The 13,085-nt window shown below is 46.3% G+C and overlaps 7 protein-coding genes across 7 annotated transcripts; 3 read left to right on the top strand and 4 right to left on the bottom strand.

Moving 5' to 3' along the window:
• Window positions 1-270: 270 nt before the first annotated feature.
• On the top strand, window positions 271-1,908 carry MCYG_03878 (60S ribosomal export protein NMD3; the record flags this gene model as incomplete). Its single annotated transcript, XM_002848326.1, has 2 exons — window positions 271-341; window positions 408-1,908. 2 exons carry the CDS (start codon window positions 271-273, stop codon window positions 1,906-1,908), a joined length of 1,572 nt encoding a protein of 523 aa, XP_002848372.1.
• A 713-nt stretch (window positions 1,909-2,621) lies between these two features.
• Window positions 2,622-3,707, bottom strand: MCYG_03877 (pre-rRNA-processing protein esf2; the record flags this gene model as incomplete). The annotated part of the gene is made up of 2 exons (XM_002848325.1): window positions 2,622-2,696; window positions 2,718-3,707. 2 exons carry the CDS (start codon window positions 3,705-3,707, stop codon window positions 2,622-2,624), a joined length of 1,065 nt encoding a protein of 354 aa, XP_002848371.1.
• A 414-nt stretch (window positions 3,708-4,121) lies between these two features.
• Window positions 4,122-5,908, bottom strand: MCYG_03876 (DUF1237 domain-containing protein; the record flags this gene model as incomplete). The annotated part of the gene is made up of 3 exons (XM_002848324.1): window positions 4,122-4,414; window positions 4,479-5,689; window positions 5,763-5,908. The coding sequence occupies 3 exons, from the start codon at window positions 5,906-5,908 to the stop codon at window positions 4,122-4,124; spliced, it is 1,650 nt and encodes a 549-aa protein (XP_002848370.1).
• A 717-nt stretch (window positions 5,909-6,625) lies between these two features.
• Window positions 6,626-8,435, bottom strand: MCYG_03875 (conserved hypothetical protein; the record flags this gene model as incomplete). Its single annotated transcript, XM_002848323.1, has 9 exons — window positions 6,626-6,777; window positions 6,848-7,054; window positions 7,127-7,243; window positions 7,308-7,332; window positions 7,389-7,649; window positions 7,704-7,879; window positions 7,945-8,198; window positions 8,262-8,317; window positions 8,379-8,435. The coding sequence occupies 9 exons, from the start codon at window positions 8,433-8,435 to the stop codon at window positions 6,626-6,628; spliced, it is 1,305 nt and encodes a 434-aa protein (XP_002848369.1).
• A 233-nt stretch (window positions 8,436-8,668) lies between these two features.
• On the top strand, window positions 8,669-10,054 carry MCYG_03874 (postreplication repair E3 ubiquitin-protein ligase rad18; the record flags this gene model as incomplete). Its single annotated transcript, XM_002848322.1, has 3 exons — window positions 8,669-9,188; window positions 9,246-9,363; window positions 9,418-10,054. The coding sequence occupies 3 exons, from the start codon at window positions 8,669-8,671 to the stop codon at window positions 10,052-10,054; spliced, it is 1,275 nt and encodes a 424-aa protein (XP_002848368.1).
• Window positions 10,055-10,184: 130 nt separating this feature from the next.
• MCYG_03873 (SNF7 family protein) lies at window positions 10,185-11,946 on the bottom strand (the record flags this gene model as incomplete). Its single annotated transcript, XM_002848321.1, has 5 exons — window positions 10,185-10,904; window positions 10,966-11,160; window positions 11,245-11,475; window positions 11,546-11,825; window positions 11,897-11,946. The coding sequence occupies 5 exons, from the start codon at window positions 11,944-11,946 to the stop codon at window positions 10,185-10,187; spliced, it is 1,476 nt and encodes a 491-aa protein (XP_002848367.1).
• Window positions 11,947-12,503: 557 nt separating this feature from the next.
• On the top strand, window positions 12,504-12,987 carry MCYG_03872 (uncharacterized protein; the record flags this gene model as incomplete). The annotated part of the gene is made up of 2 exons (XM_002848320.1): window positions 12,504-12,542; window positions 12,604-12,987. 2 exons carry the CDS (start codon window positions 12,504-12,506, stop codon window positions 12,985-12,987), a joined length of 423 nt encoding a protein of 140 aa, XP_002848366.1.
• Between the last annotated feature and the right edge of the window lie 98 nt (window positions 12,988-13,085).

The following is a 13,085-nucleotide window of genomic DNA, read 5'->3' as shown; positions in this document are numbered from 1 at the left end:
TCTCATAATTCTTTTCTTCCTTTTCGATATTTTTTTTATCTGAAAATGTTTAAGCAGGCTCACGTGATATACGCTCTATATTAGTAATACATTAATAATACACTCTGACTAATATAAGACAAACAAGACAAACACAACCCACTTAAGGAATTTTTACTTTTATATATTGATTCTTTTTCGCTCCCACTTCGACAGTTTTCTTGTATTCAAGTTTATATTTATTAATATAATATAGGGATTTTTGATTTTATTTAATTTACAGCTTTCGCCATGTCGATGGATCTGGATGCTCCGGTGTCTATGCAACCGGTCGAGTTTCATCCTCAACAACAAGCCGCAACGTATGTTCACCCCCACGGAATATATTCTTATCACAGCCGCAATAATACTGATAAGGGTTTTGACAGGATTCTTTGCTGCAACTGTGGCGCCCCTATAGATGGAACAACTGCTGCCGGTGCACTGTGTGAAGACTGTGTTAAACTCACGATCGATATTTCAGAGGGTGTTCAACGAGAAGCCACTTTACACTGCTGCAAAGACTGTGAACGCTGGCTGCAACCCCCCGCCCAGTGGATCAGTGCGGCCCTAGAATCGCGAGAACTCCTTGCCCTATGTCTGCGTAAACTGAGGGGTCTTGCAAAAGTTCGGATTATAGATGCTGGATTTATTTGGACTGAGCCACATTCAAAACGACTTAGGGTCAAAATCACCATTCAACAAGAAGCTTTTCAGGGCACAATATTACAACAAGCGTTTGAGGTCGAGTATGTGGTTGCTTCGCAGCAATGCCCCGAATGCGCCAAATCCTATACGGTCAACACATGGCGTGCATCGGTCCAAGTCAGACAAAAAGTGCCTCATAAGCGAACCTTTCTTTACCTTGAACAGCTCATCCTCAAGCACGGGGCGCACAAAGACACAATAAATATAAAGGAAGTGAAGGATGGTTTAGACTTTTACTTTTCTGCGCGGAATCATGCCGAAAAGATGGTTGATTTTTTGGCATCCGTTGCCCCAATAAGAGTGAAGAAGTCACAACAATTGATTTCTATGGATGTGCACACTTCTTCAAAGTCTTACAAGATCACATTTTCTGCGGAATTGATACCAATTTGCAAAGATGACCTCGTAGCACTACCGATTAAACTTGCTAGGTCTCTTGGGAACATATCTCCACTCACTCTTTGCTACCGGGTTGGCACATCCATCAACCTCTTGGATCCTGCAACTCTTCAGACTGCTGATATCCCTGCTCCTATCTATTGGAGATCACCCTTTGCGAACCTTGCTGATATCCAAGAACTTGTTGAATACGTTGTCATGGATATAGAAGCTATTGGCCAAACCAGCGGTCGGTACCATCTGGCCGAAGCGACCGTCGCTAGATCTTCCGACTTGGGTGTGAATGATACAACATATTTCGCTCGCACACACCTCGGTGGCGTTCTACACCCTGGAGACACTGTCATGGGCTACCACCTGACCGGAACCAATTTTAACAATGCCAATTTTGAAGAAATAGAAGCAAGTAATACTTACGGTTCTACCATTCCTGATGTGATATTGGTCAAGAAACATTACCCAAGGAAGAAAAAGAATAAAAACCGTAACTGGCGCCTAAAACGTTTGGATAGGGAAGAGGAAGATGAACGACCTTCAAAGAAGCAAAGCCATAACCGATTGGAAGATGACTTTGAGTTGTTTTTGCGTGATGTTGAAGAGGATGCTGAATTACGAAGCACTTTGGCACTTTACAAAGCAAAACATAGTCAGAAGCCGAAGAATGTGGAGACCGATGCCATGGATATGGTGGAAGAGGAAGAAGAAGAAGATGACGATGAGGTTCCAAAGATTGACGTGGACGAACTACTGGAAGATTTTGAGGATCTCAACATGAGCGAATAAAAAGAGGTGTTATACGGCTTCAAAAAAAGGGGGAATATGGCATGGAGTATGATGAATTATTTAATGACTGAACAGATCGTTTATTTCCTTCCCATACGACAAGTCTCCGGTGTGAGATTACGCAGTTCCCAAGTTTGATCTTTTTCTCAGAGAGCACAGCGGCGTTGGGTTAAATAGTTATATACAAAAGATTTTTCTGTCTGCCTGAAATCACTTTCTGTGTAAGGAAGAAAAAGGGACCTATTATACTATTGAGAAATCAAATAAGGGCCTTCTTAAACTGTACATATCCAGCCACAATAATCAATGCGAGTAATTGTAGAGCTGGCATAACGAGGTTCACCATCATTCGTCCCCTTGCGGTTGCTACAGGGATACCTTTGGCATTGAGGCTCTTAACTTCTAGATAGGGCTAACGCTTAAAAATAGGAAAAGTTTCCCCGAATTGGTATCCCCTTGGTATTATATGGTTAGTTAGAAGCCCTAGTTAATTGCACAACGCCTTCATCGACAACGGGGATTGTATGTCCCTTGCCCGCCGCTTAATATAGCTAAGTCATAGATCCGGGCACGAGAGGGTGGGTTATAAAAGAGAGTTAGCAGACAGTGCTGGTAAAAGTGCAGGTTTCTGTGGCTCGAATGAATATCTGCCACTCACGGAAAAGGTATCTCCTGTATATCTTAGAGGGTCAAATATTTAGAGTATTTGAGCCTTAAAGTTGGCCCATAAAACGCCAACTCAAAGGCTGGAGCATAAAATAGTCGTGGCGCCGTTGAGCGATTGGTGACTAGAAAATTTTCGATAAGACCCTCTGTGTATCCGAGTCGACTTTCTTCGAACTGCCGGCACCACTAGAACCGTCACCACCTCCCTTAACCTCATTTTGTCTGAACACCCTCTTAATCTCTGGTTTCTTCTGCACCGGCTCTTCGCTATCACCCTTCAACTGTTCCTTTGCCTCTCTCTTCTTCCTAATACCTTCTACTATCTTTCCCTGCTCAAGTCCCTGCAGGAATGACTTCTCCTCTTTTCTTGCCTTGGTGTCCTCGATTCGTCTTCTAGCTTCTGCCTCTCTCTTCTCTCTTTGCACTTGTTCCATGAGATCTGTCCATTTGAAACCTCGTAGATACTTCATATTCCATACGTCGTCATGGTACCATCCGCCCTTTTTGCCTCCTACGATCGAAGCGTTAAGGGTCTCGGCGCATATCTTTGCAGTTCGCTTGGATGCAAATTCGACCCATCCGTCGGTGTACATGCGTCTTTTATTGCGGCTTGCCTTCATAGCGGCCCTGGAAGTGCTGGTTGAAGGGACATAAGGCGATAGGAAGATTTTGGTAATTGGACCGAAACCTCGTGCGACTAGCATAGACTTGAGGGCGGATGGTTTCAGATATGGCGGTAAGGAGGACATATATATAACGCCTGTCTTGTTTTTCCGTTTTTTTGTAGCTGCTTTGCTCGTCGACGGTGGTTTTATAGCGGCAGAGTCATTCGTGGGTGCTGGATCGGTTGGACGACTAGACGAGGGGTCCTTGTCCTTACTTGTCCGAGTTATATCATCGACTGAGGATGCTAGATCCAGCATGTCTGATCGCTCATTATTGTCGCTGGCTTCGGATTCATCGTCGTCTGAACGCCTTCGCCGTTTTGACTGTGAGCCTGTGCTGCTGGCATGCTTTCGTTTATTGTTGCTTCTCCCTTTTGATTCCTGGAAATCTTCAGAGTTATAACCGGCATCGCTCCCTTCATCCTCAGACCCTATGTCCAGGAAGTCGTTCGGCCTCTTTTCCGACATTGTTGCTGTTATTGGCTTGTACTTTGAATAAAAATGCTTCTTTACTGTTGAAAAGTTGAAATATTTTTCTTAAGTTCGACCTTGAATTTGCCAGCCAATCAAATTCGATATCGACTTTCCACCAATCAACTTCTTGTCATCCGAATATCAAATATCAACGCTTCTACTTCGTACGCACATCTACAGAGAAGAGATAGACGCCATTCTTGACGGGTTGAAAGGGCATTTGACCAATACCAGGATGGAGCATTATCTTTAGCTGATGACTGGGCGGATCCCGACTTATCAATTATTATTAGGACAGACAAGATATATAATCAGGCTGAGCTGCTAAGGAAACGAGATGGCCGTAGTAAAAACTATCGCCAGGTGACAATAAACCGACATGAAACAAATGCAATATCCATTCAACAGTTACCCATTCATCTGGGCATCAGAGGTGACTTTGTACGGCTTTGCGCCTTTGCCAAAGATCAGATGTGGTTTATTCTCCGCCAGATCGAGAATAGTTTGCGCGAAGACACTGTTCGCCCACGCAAACCAGCTGCGTGTGTATCTGACTATACGGTTTACGTCCACGCTCTCATGGACTAGACCAAGGAGACATGAGTCGCGCACCATGTTGATAGACTCCATAACCTCAGCATCGGAGGTTGCTGTGCGCGCACGCACAAGTACGGACATCGGCCAGGCGTTTTGTAGGCCAACTATCACGGCTGTGGTTAGATGTCGATTGGAGAAAGGAGGATATTGTGGGGGTTAACGACTTACTATGGGGTCCACCGATACCATGAAACGCCGACCCGGTTAAGTAGTAAGGGTTTCCAGTCTTGGAGAGAATCATTTTTCGGGTGTTTTTGTAGATTTCATCGTTCTGGTCGATGAATCCAAGCAGTGGCAGGGCGAGAAGCGATGGGAGGTTGGCGTCGTCCATGAAAATGCTTGACCCGTAGCCATCAACTTCAAAAGCAAAGACTCGACCGAACGTTTTATGTGTCACGACCGCATGGTTATAAATACCTTCCTTGATCCTTTCAGAGTATTGCTTGAGCTTTTGAATCAGGTCTTTGTTCCCTCCAGCTTTTGAGAGTGTCTCTGCTGTTCGCCCAAGTTCGACGGACATCATTGCATTAGCAGGGATGAGGAATCCTAGGATAGAAGTATCGTCGCTTGGACGGAAAGCGCTGCGAACAAGCCCAGTGCCGTTGCCTAACGGGTTACCGACACCCATTAAACTAAGGGTTTCCGTACCAGAACTGGTTTGGCGCTGGAAGGTGTATTGATTGCGCGTGTATTGGCCGTTATTATCGAACGTAGACTGGCTCTGCTCGTCCAACACTCTCAAGACTGTATTCAGGGCTTCGTACCATCTCGGCGTAAGGAACGCGTTTGATTTGGTCTCTTGGTAGAATTGATTTCCGAGGGAAAGGAAGTTGGCAATAGAGTCAAGCTCATACTTGCACTCAAACACCACGCTCGGTTCGTATGCCGGGTGAACCTGGTCCATCTGGCCATTGTTTGTTGGCGGCAGGTTGCTTGGGGGAGGTGGTTGGAATGCATTGCAATATGGCGACTGGATCACAAATTCGGCCTGCGTATTTATAGCTCCTAGTATCAAACTCTTTATCTTGGGGTCCCCATTCGCCAATTTCTGGTATTGCGCCAACTGATTTGTCGAGTCCCGAAGCCACTCTGCGTTTATATCACCAGTAACGATGAACGACTGTGGGCCGTCCCAAACACCAGCACGTTTGTTCTTCGAGCTCCGTTTTTTGTTCTTCTGTGTGCCATCGACATGCCATCGAACCGTTGTGTCGAGTGTGTTTGGGAACGCATTCTCAAATATCCGGGCCAGGTCCTTGTCAACCATGCGCGAGGTGACATCCTTTATCACCTTCTCAACTAATGGAGAGGAGAATGTCCGGCATTCTGGAATGGGGCGCTGGTACGAAAGCTTGAGAGGCCCTTCACTGTAAGGCGGACTATAGAGATGCGACAGATTAGCGATACTTGATCTAGTAGTTAATGGGTTAGAACTTGGTGGATACTGCGTACTGCTTTGTCTGCGAGTATGCGACATAATCCGGGCAAGCATCACTGATATCTTGCTTGCGCGCATGCAAGCCTGCGACCCAGCTGTCCGCAGCCGATGCTTCGTGACAGGCGAGCGCCCCAAGGACGGCAAGGTCAAGAAACCTCATGGCTGCACGAGTTGTGTTTTTGTTGAGTTACTCCGAGACAAGTCTGCCAGACAATGGAACAAAGATATCATAGAACCACAGCGACTTTTATTTGGCTCTGCGCATGCTATTTATTATCATCGTCGTACCCTCCATCCCGGCTTGCGTCCAGGCCGTGCAAAAAGCTCCTGTGGTCCAAGTACGAAGGAATATCAGAATCTGGTGGAACTAGGAAAAAGCTGGTGGAGTTGGCGTGGAGAAGTTGCAAGGGGCACTTTTGCTTTTTCTTTGCCTTTTCTCTTTGCCGTGAAGGGACGATACAAAAAGTTCATTTTTGCAGCGGCCTTTTAAGCGATATTAGTTGTGATGGCCGTTCTTTACGGACACACGACGAGGCCAGAGCCCTGCGCTTTGTCTACTTGATGCATGTTGGATGTGTGACGATGGCTGGTTGCACCGGCTTGTGATCGATATTATTTTGATCATCGATCTGCAGTGCAGGCTTCGGAGTTGGTTGATGAGATCAGTATATTCCGTACTCTAGCCGAGTTACAAATGGTGGAGAAGGTGCAAAAAGAACTGCTTTATCCTTGTTCCTGTACGAGATGACAGGTATTTTGATCACAAGGAAGAGGTAGGAGTGCCCAACGGGTTGTCGACTTTGATTTCTAAGAAATATGGAGTATTGGAAGGTTTCTTTTCCCATCCGTACATGCAGAGTCGCATCTCAAAAGTAGGCTATTTCTTACCGAAGAACGACATGATGCTACCCTGACTGGATTTGCTACCACCTTTTGTCGACTTTGCAGAGGAAGATGGCAGCGGTTTTCGTTTCGGGGGCTCGGGTTCGTCTTCCGAGAAGGATTCCCATACTGGCTCTTCTTTTGTAACTACGCGGGGGTTAGTTTGTTAGATAAGATGTAATATAGACATTGTCGAGGAGGTCAGCTTTGAACTTACCTAGGTATCCTTCTGCATCCTTGGATACCTTCTTTTTCATCACCTGCCGTCTGCCTCTCCGCCGTTGACCTGTCGACGGTTTCTCTGGTACGCTGGACTCTGGTTCAGGCTCTGTCTCTTGCTTCTGTGAGGGGGCTGGGGTTGGGGTCAGAGGCGCCTTGTCGCTTTCCACCGGTGTCTCTTCCTTAGACGGCGATTCAGGTGCATCTGGCATATCGTCGCCTTGAATGATGTTAGTAACGCAAAATCCGTTGATAAAGGGAAGCTACGCGTCATTACCTTCCATCATCTTCCTTAGCCGTTCTTCTCGGTCCTTCTTTAATTCTCGTTCTTTATTGTTTGTTCGTTTCCCCGTATCTAGGAAGAGATCCTCTCTCTCTTCTTCCGATTCATCATCTAGCATAGCTTTTTAGACAGTTAGTAGTCATAACTTTGGGAAGGTTGAGATGGTAATCCATACTATTCTGAGATTCATTTGGTGTAGACTATAAAATCCGTCAATCAGCGCATGTTTAATGAGTGCATGAAGAACCATCCTTACATCGGTCTCTTCTTCCTTTGGCTGCTTTGGTCTCGTTTTGGCAAATGCCTTGAATATACTTGAAGAATCACGTTTGAGTGTAGGCTTCCCTTGAGACGGCTTGGCGGTAGCCTGCGAGCTCCCCAATGTCCGGAAAGGCGTCGAAGAAGGCTCTGGCTTCTTATCTAAGGGCTCTTGTGCTGGTTTCCTCGTCAGTGACTGCAGCACTGCTTTCTCTTCCTTAACCGGTGCAGGTAGAGTAACTGGTACACCCGATCGTCTCTAGAGTAAAGAGTTAGTGTTTGGTCCTATCCAGCTCCATGGAATCATACATACCTTGACATTCTTGTTCTGGATCATTCCGTACTGTTCACTATATTGAAGAGGATTCTCAATGCGAGTTGTGGACGATGCTTGTCCTATATCCGCCAGGATATTCAAGTCTGGAGGCGATGACGGCTGCACACTGTATATAAAGATAGACAATATCTTTTTCAACTGGTTTTTTGCATCTATAATACGCATTAGGATGGTTTGTAGCCTAGTAGATGACAAGTCTCCATCTCCAGACTCATACCTGCCAGTTGCTCTTCTCGAACAAGCATTATAGATGTCACGGTAGATGTGTTCACTGGCGCTACAACCTCCGGCTGAGCTGGCTGACTGCTCATAAATGGGCTGCTCTGCATGACTTCATCTTCACCGTCTTTCAAACGGTGCTCACCTAACGGCGAGGGTTTGATATATCCGGATATGCCCGTCAAGAGATAAGTTGCATGCACTGAATTCGGTTTCTTCTCATTTTCAGAGCGGTGAAACTCGTATAACATCCTGTAGGAGGGTATTAGTCCATGTTCCCTCTGTAACTACCCCTTGCATCATCTCTACACGTACCGCTTGGCTTGGTTGCTGTGTACTCTCTGTGCTCGACTGAGGGCTCTGTATGTCACCTAGATGCCTGTCTGTCAATGACGCTGCGAGCCGGAATATACAGAAAAGCTTCCTACATACAAACTCCTCATCACTAAACACTTTCTCAGCAAGAAACTTCCTGTAGTCAGCCGCCATTGTGCCGTTTTCCTTTTCTTCTTTGCTTCTTGAACTCCTTCGACGTTTTGCTCTTTTAAACTAAGAAACGCGTGAGAAAACCAATTAACGCGTAGTTAACTAGTCAGCCGCAGGCTTGGCGGCCTTGATGTTTTTCTCTCTGCGACGACTCGTCACTTTTCTTACTACAACGAACCAACCGGCCGATTAATTAAGAAGCAATAGAGAGCGGACTGACTCTGCCGTCTCTCTTGATGGACCGCAACTTTGATATCCCTGATTCCACCGACTGGACGGCCACGCCACTCCCTGAAGTCGCGCGTTTCGAATCCGCTCTACGATGTCAGATATGCAAGGATTTCTTCGACAACCCAGTCATCACCTCTTGTTGCCATACGTTCTGCTCACTATGTATTCGGCGGTGTCTAAGCGCTGAGGGGAAATGCCCTGTTTGTCGTAGTAGCGATCAGGAACTAAAACTACGTCGAAACTGGGCCGTTGGTGACCTGGTTGAGTCGTTCAAGGCAGCGCGGCCGTCGATACTAGCGTTTGCAAAGAATAATACAATCCATGCAGCTTTGGTTTCCAGGCCTGGGTCAGAGGAAGCCGTGGAAGGCCCAGCGTCGAAGAGGAGAAAGATTGATTCTTCTGAAGGGGATACTGCTACACCATTGGCCACCGGTAGGAGGACTAGGTCACAAGCTAGGAAGTCAGAGCCGGAAGATGAGCCGGTGATTATCCAGGACAGTGCCGATGAAGAAGAATATGAACCAGGTACGATATTCCGCTTAGCTGTCTGATGCACTTAAACATAGGGTTAACATACTGTAGATGATGGTCTCGTGGCTTGCCCTGTGTGCGGAAGGAGAATGAAGAATGAGTCAGTGTTTGTTCACCTGGATAGCTGCACAGGTGCACCGGAGAAGGAGAGCATCTCCAAGGCCAATGGGTATGGTTCTTTACTGCCACTACACCCTTGAATACAGTTAACGTCATAATCTAGGCTACTTGGATTTCAAGGCTCTACGGACCTTTCTCGCGCTCCAAAGCCCCCAACTCGTCTCCCGGCCATAAATTACGCGCTTTTCAAAGATAACTCCCTGCGCAAAAAGCTCAAGGAACTTGGCATTCCAGATTGGGGCCCCAAACCTATATTACAGAAACGGCACACTGAGTGGATGAATTTATGGAATGCAAATTGTGATTCTGTAAATCCCAAATCAAAGCGTGACCTACTTCGAGACCTTGATATTTGGGAGAGAACCCAGGGTGGTCTTGCCGCCTCGCAGCCTTCGTCAAGAGCCAGCTCTGCAATTATGAAGAAAGATTTTGATGTGACTGCTTGGTCGGAGGCGCATGATGACGATTATAGAAAGCTCATTGCAAATGCACGCAGTATGAGGGCTAAGCGTGCAATAGCGTCCGATGAAGCTGAGGGCGGTCAGTCAAACGAACAAGAGGGCAAGGAGCAGTCACCCCAACCTGCAGCACAAATACAAACCACTACAACTACAACTGCCGACGACCCGGTTCCAGAAGAAACGGGTGAACTAGCGGAAGCGAGTGGTAAGGAAGGCCCTACTGAGATAGAAGCCGGCAGCACGGACAAGACAGTGCAGGTGGCTGTAATGGCGCCGTAGCTCTAGTTGGTGGCAACGGCTGTTATTTCCTTCCGGTTGCCGTTACCCTCAAAGGTATACAGTGATTATAGCCACTCTCATATACATCACGTAGAGTGCGTCTGCTTGGAGAAGAGAGTGGAAGCGATGGCTACTCCGCAGATTCTGGTAGCGGCTTGGTGTCCAGTTTCTCCCTTTCTGATCGTTTATCACCGATTGACATCTGTGACAATTTGTCAATGCTCTCTTTCAAATCATTGTCAGTGCCTCCACTGGCGGGGGTTCTTATTACCCCTTGGTTCTTCTCCAGCTCTGCTAGTCGTTGACGAGTCTCTTCTGTTTCCTTCTCTTCCCTAGCTTCGCGCTCCTGGTCCTCGAGTTCTTGCAGCTCATCGTCTAGCTCGGTCTCGTCGATAACAGGCCCAGCCTCGTTCATTACACCTCCAAGCTCGTCCACGTTATCCATTTCCTTTCTCAACTCTTCGACTACATCCTCAACCTTGTCCACACCGCCGAGCTGGGAGTTGAGTTGCCGAAGTGCCCCTGTACTTGCCTGCATCACCCGCACAATGTCAACTTGAGTAGCAGCTTGTTCAACCTTTGAGTATATCTCTTCAAGCTGCCATAGAGTATCGGTACGTTGTTGAAGGTTACGCTCTGCAAGTTTCCTTAGCCTAAGTGATGATAGGGCTAGGATTCGGTTCTTGCTTGCGAGAGCGTTCTGTGCGCTGGCAGTGAGCTCTTTTATCTTCTCACCCAAGGTGGTCACTTGCAATGTTAGTCGGGCAATCGTTGTCTTGAGGGAGGCGATTGCCCCGTCTTCCTGTGTGATGCGATCTGATGTATCGCTCGTGTCTCTAAATTTCACGGTCTGCACATCTGTCAACAATTCCGACAATGTATAATGAAAGCAACGTAATGCAAATAAATACCTTTCCATCATATAACACTATATTTCGATCTCTCGATAGATAAGTAAGTAGCACATTAAAATCAGTGGTGGATAGTAATGTCTCTTCTCCAAAAATATGAGCAAATTGTAACATGAACATTTCTTTTGAGTATATACGGTCAACACTCGAGTTATGGTGGCCAACGACCCCTTTCATGAGCCTACTGGCTGCTTGCTGGTAAAACAGCATCTAGCGTCAGTATCGAAAATTTCAATTTTCGCCCTAGGGTTTATCTAAAATCTGAGGGAGCATGCATACCTTGACGTTATCTACAAGCACCAATTCACTGGTCTGTAACATGCCAGTGCCAGCTAGATGATCACTATCTGAGCCCATAACCAGACCACGCGCCTGTTTCATGCCCCATGTGACAACCTGGGAGAGGCTTGGAGGACTTGGTAGTCGTAGCCAACCGCTCTTGAAAGGGCTTGTCTGACTATTCAAAAACGTGTCGAGAAAAATCATGTTTCCACTGCGTATTGCCTCGTCCTATCAAACATTAGAATATGTCAATGCCAACAGTTAACTGAACAGTCTGATAGGCTCTCTTGGCACCTACAATAGCACACTGTAGTGACAGCGGCCTTCCCCATTCTCGCATTTCCAGGTCCGCCATGAGGGTATTGCCTGTTCGCAGAACGAGAAGATTGTTTCTATGTGATAAGCTCTCTTTCCTAGAGCCTAGTTTTTGCGCAGTACTGGATGATAAAGAGGAAACGTGTCCCGCTAGAGCGGCGTTCGCTAAAGCCCGTTGCCATGCGGTTACATTGCTATTGTAGCCATCTGGATTCGTCTGTTTTTGGGGAGAAAAGTCGGAGTATAGTGATGGTAAACGAGCCCTTTGGATAACAAGGCAGGGTCAGAGCATGACAAAAGAGAGTTTAGTGGGAGAAGAAATAACAATCCATACTTGCGGAAGGCATCCTCATGGCTAAGGATATATGATAAGAGCTCACTCATCGCGTTTTCACTTCCATATGAGTGCAAGAAGAATAAAATCGTTGGAGTATAATCTCGTCCTGTGATAGACTTAGCTGGACAAGGATAAGCTGAGGTTTGTTGTTGTTTTGACGTTGACGTCGACGTTGCCGCGCTTATCGTTGCTGCGCCGCGCTTATCGGAAACCATCAAGCTAATAACTAGTTAACTAGTTAGTTTACGCCTCAGTGGAGATTTTACAATGACGAACATTTGCATTTCTACATACCAGAACAACCATATATTAATGTCTAGTTTGTTACTTCTTAAAGCACCTTTCAGCTAACTATTGAGCTACTCAAATATGCCGCGAAGAAATATCACCGCATACTAAATCAACACTAAACTATACACAGCTGAAGTCATAGCTAAGCTGCTATTATAACGCCCACGATGCGCAAATTCTCACACCACTTGCAAAAAACCAGCAATAAAGCAGCTGGTAATGACACACAATACCGGTAGTGACGAGAAATCAAGCGCGGTGATGCGGTGAACTCTACGTAAAAATAGACGATCGAGTATCTTCATATCAGATAATGTACGTTGTGTTCTGTACCGCGAATATTCCTTCGGAGGTATGGTAGAGACGGCCAAGCAACTTCTATGACTCTAGCCACTTCACTAAATTACTCTCAGGCGCTTGGTAATTTCATAGATGAAGCATACAGAGAAATACTTCTTAGTGAGGACGATACTGGTCCTCCGGGTGCTCCATGTATTCTCCAGACAACTGACCTAAGTTCGATCTCCCATGGCTCCCGTAAGCCTATGGCTAAACTTAAATCTCCATTCCTAAACAAGGCAGATAATGAAATCCGCGATTGGGTGCGACATCACCGCTGTCCAGGATTTTGCGGAGATGACATTCTCTATTCTCGACCAGCAAACTCTCTCTCAACGAGAGAACATGCCGCGTTGGATATTGTGACGAACAAGATCCTGACCATCAAATTAAACTGTAAAAAAAGGAGCGATGACGCGCAGGAATGCTTCGATGAGATGAAGCTGTTTGCGTCGTGAAGGAAATACTCGAGTTCTGGAGCCCAAAAAGACGCTCTTAATAACCTTCAACAAGCTATAGCCGCACCTCCCGAGCCTTATTAATAATAATAAACAGA

This window comes from Microsporum canis, genomic scaffold (genome assembly GCF_000151145.1).
Source record: "Microsporum canis CBS 113480 supercont1.3 genomic scaffold, whole genome shotgun sequence".
NCBI classification, from domain to species: domain Eukaryota; kingdom Fungi; phylum Ascomycota; class Eurotiomycetes; order Onygenales; family Arthrodermataceae; genus Microsporum; species Microsporum canis.
Note: the sequence above shows the minus strand (reverse complement) of the source record. Positions and strands in the feature narration are given on the sequence as shown.